Source organism: Etheostoma spectabile, chromosome 15, assembly GCF_008692095.1.
Source record: "Etheostoma spectabile isolate EspeVRDwgs_2016 chromosome 15, UIUC_Espe_1.0, whole genome shotgun sequence".
Classification (NCBI taxonomy): Eukaryota; Metazoa; Chordata; class Actinopteri; order Perciformes; family Percidae; genus Etheostoma; species Etheostoma spectabile.
In genome coordinates this window covers 17,155,922-17,169,534 of record NC_045747.1, presented here as the reverse complement: position 1 = coordinate 17,169,534, position 13,613 = coordinate 17,155,922, and the positions used below count along the sequence as shown (strand labels likewise).

At 40.1% G+C, this 13,613-nt stretch overlaps 1 protein-coding gene across 11 annotated transcripts in view; it reads left to right on the top strand.

The window, feature by feature from the left end:
* Positions 1-13,613, top strand: part of mybpc2a (myosin binding protein Ca) — a 68,353-nt gene that overhangs the window by 3,991 nt on the left and 50,749 nt on the right. For 5 of the 11 annotated variants that reach the window (XM_032537634.1, XM_032537633.1, XM_032537632.1 and 2 more), the window contains exons 2-4: positions 11,974-12,009; positions 12,209-12,217; positions 12,357-12,377. In XM_032537634.1, coding sequence (XP_032393525.1) covers positions 11,974-12,009; positions 12,209-12,217; positions 12,357-12,377 — 66 coding nt within the window. The remainder of the gene's footprint in view (positions 1-11,973; positions 12,010-12,208; positions 12,218-12,356; positions 12,378-13,613) is intronic. The other 6 variants (XM_032537637.1, XM_032537636.1, XM_032537635.1 and 3 more) reach the window with 3 other exon arrangements.

Genomic DNA, 13,613 nt, shown 5'->3' with positions numbered 1-13,613 from the left:
AACGGAGATGAAAATGGCTGGAGTTCAGCTTGAGGAGGTTACATAAATATGCCGGCAGTTTACCCAACATGTTGGCAAACCACAAATGGTGGACCATGTTATACTATTTTTTGTCGTTTGGTGCCACTCGTCAGCAGGCAGTGATGGAAGTACTTGGATCCTTTACTTAAGTAAAGGTACTACCATGCTGTGAAAATACTCCAATACAAGTAAAAGTCCTGCAGTGAAAATGTTACTTAAGTAAAAGTGGGCAATTAGGAAAATATAGTAAACTATAGTTAAAGTATATTATCACTATTTGTTGCCATGAAAGCATGGCTCTTAGTTCTGAGGTTGGCTAACTTCTTAGGCTTAAAATAAGTCAGTATTGTTTGTCTTGACCAGAGATCTTCAACAGGGGGTCTAGGGGGTCTTCAGAGTGACTGCAGGGGGGCCACCAAGTGTTTTTTGTTTTTGTTGTCAAAACTTAAAACATTTCTGAAAATATAGGCTACATAAACATAAGTCCAACATATCAATAGCAAAGATACATCGGCCCATTTGTGATTCATTTTTATTAACACAGTATTGATGACAGGCTTACTAGCCTGTAGTTAACGTAGCATCCACAGATACAGTTACGCTTCAATGGTTTACTGTGCTATATGTATGATTAACATTGAAACGTGATGTATAAATATATATGAATATGTCAATAATTATTATTTCAATAGATTAGTATTGTAGGGCACTGTAAAAAGGTATGAGTAAAGGCTTTAGGCTGCCCTACACATTACTGCAGTTTAATATGCAACTCAATTTTATACAATGTCTGTAGTAGGGGGTCCCTGCTCTGACTCTCTATCAGGTACAGGCGCTGAACCACCAACCCGATTATCGGCCGTGAGACAGTCTGGCATAGTCGAGGACTCGAGTCTGTTTGGTGTGTTCTGTTGCCGTCAGCTTTAATTTGGGCCAATTTGACTTGTGGAATTAGCGGGTGGGCAGTCGGACTCAATCACCAATCTGATTGGTGGAGTGCTAGCCCTTGACTAGCGAATCAGTGAACCAATGTCAAAACACTTCCAGAAATGACGAGCGGGATGAGTGCTATGAACGCCTTCAAACTCTTCCATACTGACCTTTGTCGATAAGAAAAACAGACAGATTCAGCAACAGTATGGCCTATTTCCAATGTATTTTTTCGTAAAATACAAGATCGTATTCCGAATGAGCTGCAATTACAGTAGGCTTTGAAATTCTTTAGAAGCCATAACCACTTGACGCGATTGACCAATCAGCTGCCTGTTTTCATTTTTTGGGCGACAATACAGATTAGCGCTGCCTGCTGTTATGTGTTCCAAGGCACTTTTCAGACCGACAGGAGCCAAATGATCAGTCCGACTGCCTTATCTTTCGACAGTTGGCTGTTGGGTTTGTGTGTCAGAACCTCAACGGGTCCTTGGCCTAAAAACTGTTGAAGACCCCTCATCTAGACTAATCTAATGGTTCTAATTTCTGAAAGTTAGACTAAACAATATTTAAGACTGGTCTGTAGTGTTAAACCAGTCTGTTCCCTTAGATTAGATTTCAGCACTGGGTTGCACCAGCTGTGTAAGTTCAACTAGTTTGTACGTAAGTTCTAACTTCAGAGTTTAAGCGCTGCTAACATGTTCAGGGTTGCACCAGCTGAAATGGTTTCCATAGTGCATTGTTTTAGAAAATGGCATAACTTGAAGGATGAGTGACTGGCTGCTTTGAGTTCTCCGGGACACACCCCTTGGATATCTATGATGATTTTCATTAATACATAACTTTTCTTTTCCACGAGCACCGATAAGGAGAATTACTGACCTGCTGGCTTGTGGACATGGGTTAGATAACCTTCTACTTAACAACTACGGATCAGTTTGATCAATCAACAATCAGAGACACCTGGTTCAGAGACACCTGCTGACCCGCTGCACCTAGTGACAAAAAATACCAGAACATGGCTCATTATTTGTGGTTTTCTAACAATGTTGTGGAGTTATCAGAAGGGAAAGAGTTTTGAGAAGCCACAGTAACCTGTTAGAAATTTAGCAACAGCAGGTCTGCTACACGTCTGCACTGCTCTGACAATTTATACTACCAGATGTTTTTTTTTGTGTTGTCACAGTCTCCAATGAGTTTTAGCAGTAAAATGTTCCTGTAAGTGTTGAATTCTTCCAAAAGAAGAACTAGACAATTTCCAATGGATGAATCTAGACGTCTATCTGGAGTGAAACTATCTCTGTGACACCCCCCCATCTCTTTAATCCCCCCCCCCAAAAAAAATCCATCTCACTACTGGTCCAGTGTTGCATTACCTTATACCGAGGCTATCATCAAGTTCTCACAAGTATGCACCCGCTCCTTGATGGATTACAGACAGATGCAGAGTCAAGCGACTGTGCTATGAGGTCCCACAAAGAGAGGGTGAAAAGTGAGCCCCGATATATCATTAACAAAGTCTCTCTAAACACAGCCCAAATAACATGTTGTGCAGCAGATACACAGCCAGAGTGAGTTCCTTATTCCAAAAGCATCCTCTGTGATTACAGAGAGGCCTTGGCCTATTTGGAGTGCAGGCTGCGTTAATGCGAGTTGGAAGACAATTGGAAATGAATGGAAAGCTGAAGTGAATGATGGTATTTAAAGCCGCCTTTGTTTACCGAACACCACGGTTTCCTCATCCCTAAATTAGAGTTGCATTTAGCAATTGTTTTTTTCTCATGTTGAGACTGCTCTATTCACATAATGACAACTCATTCGAATCGCCAGGAAAGTTTACAGCAGTGCCATAAAATCGAATCTTCAGTTTCGCAACCCTTGTACCAACCCTATTACCAAATCCTTTTCCTTTTCTCCTCCCTGGTTCATCCATGAATCTTCCTCCTCATGTGTGGCAGAGAGGAGAGGGAGGGGAGGGAAGGGGAGAGAGACATCACTGGTGGAATCCAAACAAGCCATAATTCTTACCGTCATCACTATAACCAGTGTTAAATGCAGCCGTCCAGTCCCTCACATTCCCTCCATGGGCTCGCATGTCTAATCCCTCAGTCCTCAGCCGCAACAGCCTCATTGCATGACAGTAACAGCATGTATACATGAAATAACAGCAATGTCAACACCTTTAGCGGTTCATCAACTTGTCTCAGTGAGACAAACATTACTGACCTTTTTCTTGAGAGGTATCTGTAGAGCTCAGTGTATTTTTCTGAGATCACCATGAAACAGAGTAGTATAGTGTCATATGTTTTGGATTCTATCCCTCCTGCAACAATGAAATAAAATAAAGATATCCGTTCTATGAAAAAGACAGCAGAACAATCGTCTGATGACTGGACCTCCAATAAAATCTTTGTGCTGCAACAACCCATTTTTTCCTATTATTACTTCCTCTGGTGATTATGTTCTGGATGAATTGATGTATCATTTGTCTGCACAATGTCTTCAGAATGCTTGTTATGATCAACCAACAGTCTAGTCTAGTAAACGTCTACAGATACTACTACCTTAAAGGGCTCAAAGAAACAACAAATGGTCCCATTTGTCCCATTTGGAGGCAGACTGAAGAAATTCAAAGCCTTTTCATAAACAGCAATTGTGACATGAGCTTGGTTGTCTGGCAGTTCCTCGCATTTTATCTTCTCAACCAATTAAATCCTTTAAAAAAGTGGTCTAGAATGCCAAATTTGACCAGTCACTGCAGGGTTTTAAGCTGTCATTTGTCATGAAAGAAATTATAATCATAAACTGTAAAACTACATCTCTGTTAATTCTATTGTCAATGAAAAACGGTTTAATCCACGCAGGGACAGAATAGACGATTTGGATCAGAGTGTTCTACAATTGACTAGCTTTACCAACACGTTTCATCATCCAGCTATGCGAACACTTGTCCTGTTCCATTCTTGGTCAGTGTGTTTCAAACACTGTGAGCAGCTCCCTTTACCTTGCAGGTGGTTATTATTTTTGTTATTTAACAGGAATCCCTGAAATATCTGGTTTTACAACAACCATTACCAATCTGCATGTCAAGCTACTATTTAATCGTGACTCTGAATGTATCCTCCTGCAGGCGGTGTCATGATGTAAGTCACATCATCAAGACTGTCAAATTAACTTGGCAAATGATTGAGTGATAGAGAGGGCAGAGGCTTAAGTGTACCCGATTCTGCCGACAGCACCGCTCTTCATCCTCATCATAAAATGGTGAAACTCCATCAGTCACGCATGCCCCCAGCATGGATGCCAGCCAAGTGCCAATAATACCATTGATACTCATCCACACACTCTGGCTTATAAATAGAGTGTTTCAATATTAATCTTCTCTTTATGCTCCACTGCCAATATTCCCCATTTAGATGTATATTTAAATCTTATTCAAATACAAAAACACATCTCAGCCATTGCGTGGTTTAAGTACAGTAGCAGCAGCAGCTTGGCCACATGTGATCACGGGTCATGATAATGAAATGTGTTGCTTTTAAAGTGGGATTAAGGTGCTTTTAAGGTATTGAGGGATTCCCTGTTGAATAGCTCTGCTAAATGTGCGTAGAAATTGGAGCGGATGTTTTGTTACTTAAAATATCACTCAGAAGCAGAGCTGCTCTTAATGTGGAGCAATGTGAGTTCAATCTAAGTAGGTGGAGACAGTTTTTGATTTTTGAAATCATATTCTGAAATCTAACCAGTTAATGGCTAAATCATATATAAAAGACAAGCGAGGCTGAAAGGGGCTTTCCAGCAATCTAGTATTGGACTTCCTTAAAGTTCAAGGACTCGTAAGAGATAGAAATATTAAAACCAATGCAGTCCCTAGTTAAGCTCCAAAAAAATGCTGGACCTTACACCTCCCACAATGCAACTTGATCGCAGTCTCCAAGCAAAGATGATCCCGATGACACCATTGGTGTTATTTTTACTAACTTTTAAATGCTTGCTCAGGAGAAATCAAAGATTTTTTACAACCGTTTTATACGAGCTGTTAATCTTGATTTGTGGAGTGCCCCCTTTAAAAATAATCCTCTCTTACAATTTATTATTTTTATGGGGCTTCAGTTTACTTTAAATTGAAAAAGAAAAAGAGCAGCTGGATATCGATTCTCAAAAGCTGATTCTGTGTCTTGGTGGAAAACTAACTTTTACAGAACATATGCGCGGACCGACATGTGTGTGTGAGATGGTTTCAGCTTGATGGTGTGTGATCAGTTAAGATGCACAGATGTTTATTTTCTTGCATGGTTGAAAAAGACAAAACCCTTTTTTTTCTGATATACCTCGGGGCTTCCCTTCATTCGGCTTTTCTGAGTCGCCATCTGCCGACAAATAGACTTTTAGCATCTAAAGGAAATATTAATATTGGTTCTTTGGCTCTGCACTTTGAGGTTTACCTCAAACATTTTGCCTGCGGAGCAGATCGGACTCCTAGAAGTAACTTCAAGCTGCAAGCTGCTACTTGTTGGGTCTGCATGTATGCAGCCACACATGGTAACATGAGCTTATAGTTTCACCTGGGACTGTCACACTTCAGTTCAATTTAGAGGGCACCCTGCAGGCTGCATTTACAGAGTGTGAGCCGTGCGAATATGTTACCACCAATTGGCGTTGTGCTCAGCCAGAGAGGAGGCCGCGCTGGCCCCGCTCTCTAGTTAACACGTCTGCTGCTGCCATAGCTTACGGTTGTAGACACGCTTAAGTGACTTAATTTATTCAGCAGTACTCCAACATCAAGCTCCAGCAGAAACAAAACCACTCACTAAGTGGTGCATTCCTCAGCAGCAGCATTAGACGTCCTTTAAAAGACAAGTGCTCGGTACCAAGACACACATTCAAACGAATGCATATGCGGATGCTGTGCCCTTTCTTGGCCTCATTCAGCGATGAGAGACAAAGATTTCAAGTTTCTAATGTTTGGCTTGGGCTGACTCCTTTGGCTTAACCGACTGAACAAGCAGGAGACGTACGCAGCAAAGGAAGACTGGGAAATGTCAAGAGAGATTAACGAAGCACATTCCACAGAGGTTACCCTTCAAATGCAAACCGGAGAGAGAGCAGTGGGGGGGGGGAGAGGGAGAGAGGGAGAGAGGGAGAGACCGTGGAGACGATGAGCACACAAATGCAAATCTACTCTTTGTTTTTCAGTATTTGTGTTGCTGATGTTTGTTTTCCGGTAAGATAGTCCAAAAGAAACATGATACAGGTTGTCGGTTCTCAGGGTAATCATCTCTGGCATGTTAATTCATGAATAAATGTCTGTTGAGCTGTACAGTATATAATATGATGCGCGTATGATTGTAACATGATCGAAGAAATAGTGTTGACTGAAAGTTGGCTGGAGAGACTTTGTGCCTATTACTGACAGATGCATTTTGGGAAGCAATGAACAGCCAGGGGCATTTCTAGGACTTGAGGAGATTCAGGGCTTAGCCTGGACCCATTTAACTAAACTGAATGGAATGCAAAACGGGGTTTGGCTTGACCAGATTGTTAATAGCCAGTGCATGTTTATTTTAGTGGTCCAGTTTGTAGATACTAGCCAAAACTGGCCTGGCAACAAGGTTTTTCCTCCAGATTTGTTTGGTGGTCTATGATGTTGCGGGTCTTGGCGGTCCACCCCAGAACACTTTGAGCATAAAACACTTAATTTCCTGCATTCTGGTGAATTCTTATGCCCTTATTTCTACCTTTTTCTGAATCAATATAGGCTGGAAATATCTTTATGTAAAGCAAAACATAGATTACAATCCAAATATAAAATTATAATGGAATATAAAGAAGTAAGGCTCTCAGGTATTCTGTATTGCTTTACTATTTATTTTCCTTTACTCTAATTATATCTGAGTCAGCACACATGTAGCCTAGCATAATTTATTCTCCTTCTTTTGCATCTTTTGCCGGGGATGTAACCTCCTTAAATGTGCGTATGACAATTATTCAACTCAATGATAAATTAATGAATTTTAATGAATTAATAAACCCCTGGACTGTAATATTTCAGATGTTTGAGCAAGATTTCTGTTCATATTCAAAACTTTGTGAACATTCAAAATATAACTCAGATTTGGAGGTGATATTTTGAGAAACATGAAGTTATAATAGTCTATTACGTGGTTGCTCTGCTGATACGGTAGATCTCAGACCTTCTGACTCGGAGCCCTGTTTGCGTCTCTGGTCTCTGAAAGAGACAAAGTTTTAGGGAAATGTCTGTACGCTGCTATACGTTGGAGGTGGAAAACCAAAACTACGGCAGAAGTACACACAGAGCACAAACGCTGCATGCCCACAGCAGAGCGTGTCTATTACCTGAAGCACAATGAAATAAGGGATCTTATAATTTCAGGGCTGAAGCCGTCTGACTCCACGTCTGTGAACAGCTTTTAAATATGTTGGTTTTGGGGTGATAGGTTTTTATGTGGTATGCCACAGCTGGAAGTAACTTCAATCTATTTCCATATTTTTTGACAGTTACACGCTGTAAGTACAAAACATTTAGAGAATCTGGTTAGAATGAAAAATGCCTTCTGTCAAACACCATTATAGCATCATAAATAACGGGGGATATGTTGGTTTCCAAGTGAACCTATAATAACAGCTCAGCGAATATCAGGGATTCCTAAAGCGGCTATAATCGATATTTTTATATCAACAAATCTACGCAGCAAGGTCTTTCAGCTGTAGGTAAGAAACAAATCCTCAACCCAGGGAGTCTTTTAAAAACCAACACGTACTTATTTCACAAAAGAAAACTCCCCCTATGTCCTTATTTTGGTGTTATTAAGTTATCTTAATCAATTCATGGCCGGAGTCATGTTGCAAGGCCTTAAAACCCTCAAGTTTAAAATTATATTAGTGATAAGCTTTTGGAAATAAAAAACGGTCTATAATTACGATGCAGAGAGCATCAAGTAGTATGTGTATTTAAAGGCAGTATCGAGAGTGGCGAGATCAGCGAAAACTGAGTAAATAAAATCATCTCACATGATATTTGTTAAATATAAACGGTCTCATCTTGCCCACTTAAGAACCCAGTCCTCAGGCTCTTAACGTGAGACTTCACACCATCCTTGACCCCTCTTGGCCCTGCTCATTTTTCGCCTGTCTCCCCCTTTTTTAGTTCCCACCTCTTGGCTCACCATCTTGCTTAACTCCTTTTTTTTCTTCTTTTTTTCTTCTCTTCAGAAGTAAGTGGAGATTAAAGTAGGACAAAGAAGTGGTGGGTCGAAAAAGTGCTGAGAGTAGGGATTTGCATTAAGTGAAAAAGAAGAAGGAATGGAGACTGCAAGAGCCATTTAACGGATACCTAGAAGACAGGGAGACAGACGGCTGAAGAGCGTAATGATCTAGGCCAGGGAGGACTGTCGATGAAGCGTGGACGGAAATAAGAGAGGAGATGGATCTGCTCAGACGCCGTGTTCATCAGCTGGGCATTACCTTCAGTATTAGCGCCAAGGGGTGAAGGGGCACAGTTGTCCTGGTTGTGACTTAGCGGCTGCTTACAGGTTTTCTCACAGAGCAGGACAGACAGACAGGCTGCTGATAGAGGAAGACTTTAGAGAGAGGACCTCATAAAGTGGGCTGAAGGAGAAACAGGTCACTTCTGGATAATTACAGGAAAAAAAATACAATTTTGAAATACATCTTATCAACCTCAAGTCAAGATCAAGTGGAGCTTCAGTAGAGAATAACCTTCACTAATTGAGATGCTTTCGATTTGCCCTATCTGCCCAAATTAAATATGAGTGTCGGGTATGGAACTGATGAAACTTAAAACAAATCTTTTAGCCCTTTTCTGATCCGGATCATAACTTTCTAGCATTTCCTTTCCTATCGGCCCATCCCTTTGGTCCAGCTTACTTAATTATTATTAACGATTGGGTGGATCGCGATTAAGTTTTCAACACATTGATTTTCCCCAGAGGATGAATCCTACTGACGTTGGTGATCCCCCAACCTTTCCTCTACCCCACCAGCAGGTTAACATTTGTGATTCTGAGTGAAATAGCGTGCAAAAATCTGAATGGATTGGTATGCAATTCGGTACAGATATTCATTGTTAGCATATTAACATACCCAACATATCCTCATACGACGGTTTGTATGACATCTTATGAAAAGTCATGCACAATTTTCAATGCATTACTGTATCCTACGAATGCCTAGCAACATAAGGGATCAGGGTGCCTTCGGAAGCCCCTACAGTTACTGATTAGGTTTAGGAAAAGATTGTGCTTTGGGTTCAAGTTAGTACGTTTGTTAACTCACGTAAGTTAAGTAGGCCACGTAACTTATTATGTAACAAATGTAAGTTAAAATAAGTCAATGTTGAGTTTTCTTTGCTAAGCTAAGATAGTGAACATAATAATTATACATATATATGTTTAACATCAGCACGTTGGCATTGCCAATGTGAGCATGTTAGCATGCTCACATTCGAATTTAGTACAAGCACAAAACACAAACACACTGTCCAAAGTTCAAAAACCAAAAGCAGCCAAAGAATATCGTTAACATATTAACTAATGCGCAGAGATGCAAACGTTGTCGTACACAGCAGAAAACGAGTTCAGAGCCAGACGGACTCACCATTGTGAGACTTTTTACCTCTCCTCTCTTTGCCATCCTTCTGTAAAGTGTTTTGTGTGCATTTTACCTCACATCTCGTCCTTGTTATTTCTGAATATTTCAATTCACTTTTCTTTTTCACACACTTGGAACTGCCAACATAAAATGTGCCTTGAACGACTTTAAATATTTCCTCTGTGTGGTATTTTTGATGTTGCTTAATAATTAGCATTTTATTTTCTCTTGTCATTTGCATAAAATCTTTCACCTGGGACATACAGAACCTCACGCTGTATACTATTTAAACCAGAAGAAATAGACAAGACTGTGCAGCGGAAATCTTATTAATTAAATATGAAAGGATGATCCTGATAACATCTATAAAATCCATGTGTTATCATCTGCAGAGGAGGTAGCCGCAACGTTGACGTTTTAAAAAGCATTTTGTGGAAACTCAATTTATTGCACACAAAATATTATTGGAAGTAGAGCACAGTGATTGCGTCGATCTCACCTTATTTATCTTACCTCTTTACAGTGAGACAGTGCCCCGAGGCAGGATGAAAAAAAGATCTTGCATCTTATATTTGTGATGTTTTCTCATCATATATTTTATTAATTTTAAGTTGTAAAGAAAAAGGTTGTCATTTGGAATATGAATTAATCTTTTTTCACCATCTTTCAGACATTATCTAATCTCCTATAAACACTTTGAGGTGTTTTTCCCAGTTTATTGTGTGAACAAAATATTTGTTTCATTGGAATATTGGTTAGGAGAGCTTGCACTCGTTTTTGAGACGGCCGGATTTTGGCATCAGACACAGTGGCATCAAACACATACATACACCATTCATAAAGTTAAAGACAGTCGAATAAGAGTTTCTGAGCGTCAATAACTCTCTCTCAAATCTCGACACTGACATTCGAGATGTTATATTGACGTGCAGCTGCTCCACAGACAATAAATGAGGCCCTGACTGGGTATTCATGACAATTGGGACCTTTACATGGAAAAATAAGCTTTATAGAACCAGTTTGTGACAGCAGATAGACAGATTTTTAGTTGCACTTTTAAATTGTCTTAGGGTGAGGGTGTTTTCAGTAGAGAGGTGGGATGGATGCTTCAGCAGGAACCTAAAGAAAGTTTTTACTGCCCGGTGCGTCACCAATCCCCTCTTGGATTGAAGTGCTGACAGTGGCATTAACAGATTGCGCCCTGAAAAACAAACCTTATCCAAAATAGAAGTGTTGCCCCCCCCCCCACTCCCTCCCCACCCCCACCGCCAGTATGCCAGACATTGTGCCAGCCTGGAACCCATGCAGCGTGCCAAGGCCGGGCCTTGATATCTTAGACCCACTGTTAAGTAGGCTCATGGGACACTTGCTCCGCAGTTGTGGCTTGTGGTCTGTGGTTTGGAGAGATGATAGCTAAAAAATGATGTCCTCCGCCATTTCTGTGGCTCGGCCCTTTGATGCACGTTTTACTTTCCTCTACAGAACGTCCCGAAAAAAGGGAGGGATAAAGGCACTAAAACCTTCTTTATTTATGTAATAATTATTGAATTAGATGGTTAAGATGTGAATGCTGCCAAAGTTGAATTATTACTCAGCAGCTGCAGTTTGTCTGGCAGACAGAAAGTCATGCCTAATCTGCCATCTCATTAGACACCCTTGAGCTTCTAAAGTAACCTAGATCTGGGATCCTGGAACTTTGATGTACTTATCCTATCAAAAGCATTTTTGTCTTGAGGCCGCATTTTTTAAGCCCAATTATTCCTCATGATCTCTGAAAAGTGTACTTATATTTATCTCAGCCTCACTGTTTCTGTAAACCTCTACTCATTTGAATCATGCACTATTCCCCTACTGAAATCCAGTATTCTCTCTTTAGCCAGAGGCAAACCCTACAGAAATCAGCAAGAGATGCATAAAGCAAGGTTGCCTTAATGTAGTTTCCCTATGCGGGTACTTGTCAATGTGTGTTTATGTTACTGACATGAACCTGTTCATTATAAAGTGTATATTTTGTGCAGTTTTGTATTTTGAACAGTTTTGTATACTGATAAAGGTGCCGGATTTCTATTTGTAGATATGCAGTGTCAATATGTCAATATGTTGTCTCCTCCCTATATCTATATATATATATATATATATATATATATATATATTTATATATAATCTATATCTATATATTTATATATATATATATATATATATATATATATATATATATATTATTAGTTATTGTCTCCTGAGGATTCAGATCACAAGATGCGTCTCTTCAAACAGTTTACCAAGTCTCCGCTCTGGAAGCCGTGTCTATCCAAACACTGTGCTTCTGGTGCTGTGTGATATGAAATAATGAGGATGTACAAATTATTTTACATAATTGTTGTTTAATTGCAGCAGCCAAGGGCGATAAGGCTGCAGCAGCCCCTGCTGGTAAGTGCCTTCATGACATCTAATCTGAGCCCACAAACCGTGCTCCAGAAATCCAATTTAATCCTGAGTTACGCATAGAGTAATCAGCTATTACACAATTGAACTACAATTAGCCCTGAAAAACTAATACTTTAATAAAAGCTTCTTATAGACAGTGTTTAATGTTCTAATAAATGGTTCTTCTTTTTCTCTTTTTCAGACAAAACGGGTAAGGATACCACTGCATTCAGTGTTTGTATTGTCTGTGTGTCTGTGACTGTCTATAGATCATCATCATCATCATCATCATCATCATCATCATCATCATCATCATCATCAAAAAATAATGCGTGTTTCCCCTCATTCAGAGAAGCCAGTGGAAGAGAAGGGTAAGATTTGATGAAAAACACAGAAGCAGTATACTTCTGTGGTGATGGGACTGAGTGTGGAGACATGGATGATGCTACACACAAACACACACCACACACACACACACACACACACACACACACACACACACACACACCCACACACACTCCTCCTTGTCCGATATTCTTTTGTTAGCGCTCAGGATATGTTATGAGTTTATTTTGAGCAACAGAGATGATAATTAAATTAGGTGGTATAGGAGCAAAATAGAAGGTGTTTAATTGATGTGTAAGCATCACACTGTGTGCAAGTACAGTATGTATGCACTGTATGATGTATGATGTACTGTATGTGTGTGTATTTGACTTTCCTGTTTTAGCTTGGGTATTCTTGAATCTTCACTTACCCACAGTTAATGCTAATTTTTCACATTTGTCCTTTAGCTATCATTGTAAAAGTGTCTTGTTAGCAGTGTTAGCTTTCTTCATATAAACCGTGGGTGCTGACTACAGATCATGGCTTTTGGCCAATTCTTAGTTACAACAAAGTGCAATTTATAAAAGTTGCTCATCACAGTGAGACAACGAGTTATGCACTGGAGGGAAAAACCCTGTTTAAACAACTATTTATTTATGGTGCATGTTTTGCCCACATTTCCCGCTTTAGTGAAAAACCATCTTTATTTAAAACCTTGTCTTGAAAGACGACTCTTTTAATCATGACATTAAAATCTGACTTTAACTTTTATTCTGACACATCAGTAATAATTGATTTGAACTAAAAGAGATTTGTCTAATTTCCCTGAAATTAATTGATCTGACATGCCAGATGCTCTGCTAACACTGAACCTTCTTAGAAGCCGTCATCTGAAAGTGTTTGGGGAAGGGCAGGCACTTTCAAAAGATACCTGTCAGGTGAATGGATAAACCGTCCATCCATCACATCCACCATTGTTGTTTTCAACAATCAGGCTTGGTAAACCACACCCGTAGCAGCCAGTCCTCACCGGACGCTGATTGGTGTGGTCCGCTGGTTGTTCAGAAACAAACACATTAGGTTGGAGCTTGGCAAGAGCCATCCATCCATCCATCCATCCATCCATCCATCCATCCATCTTCGTCTGCTTATGCGGTGTTGGGTCGCGGGGGAGCAGCTCCAGCAGGGGACACCAAACTTACTTTTCGGAGCCACATCAACCAGGACCAACTTGAAATAAGATATAATCCCTCCACCTAGTCCTGGGTCTTCCCCGAGGC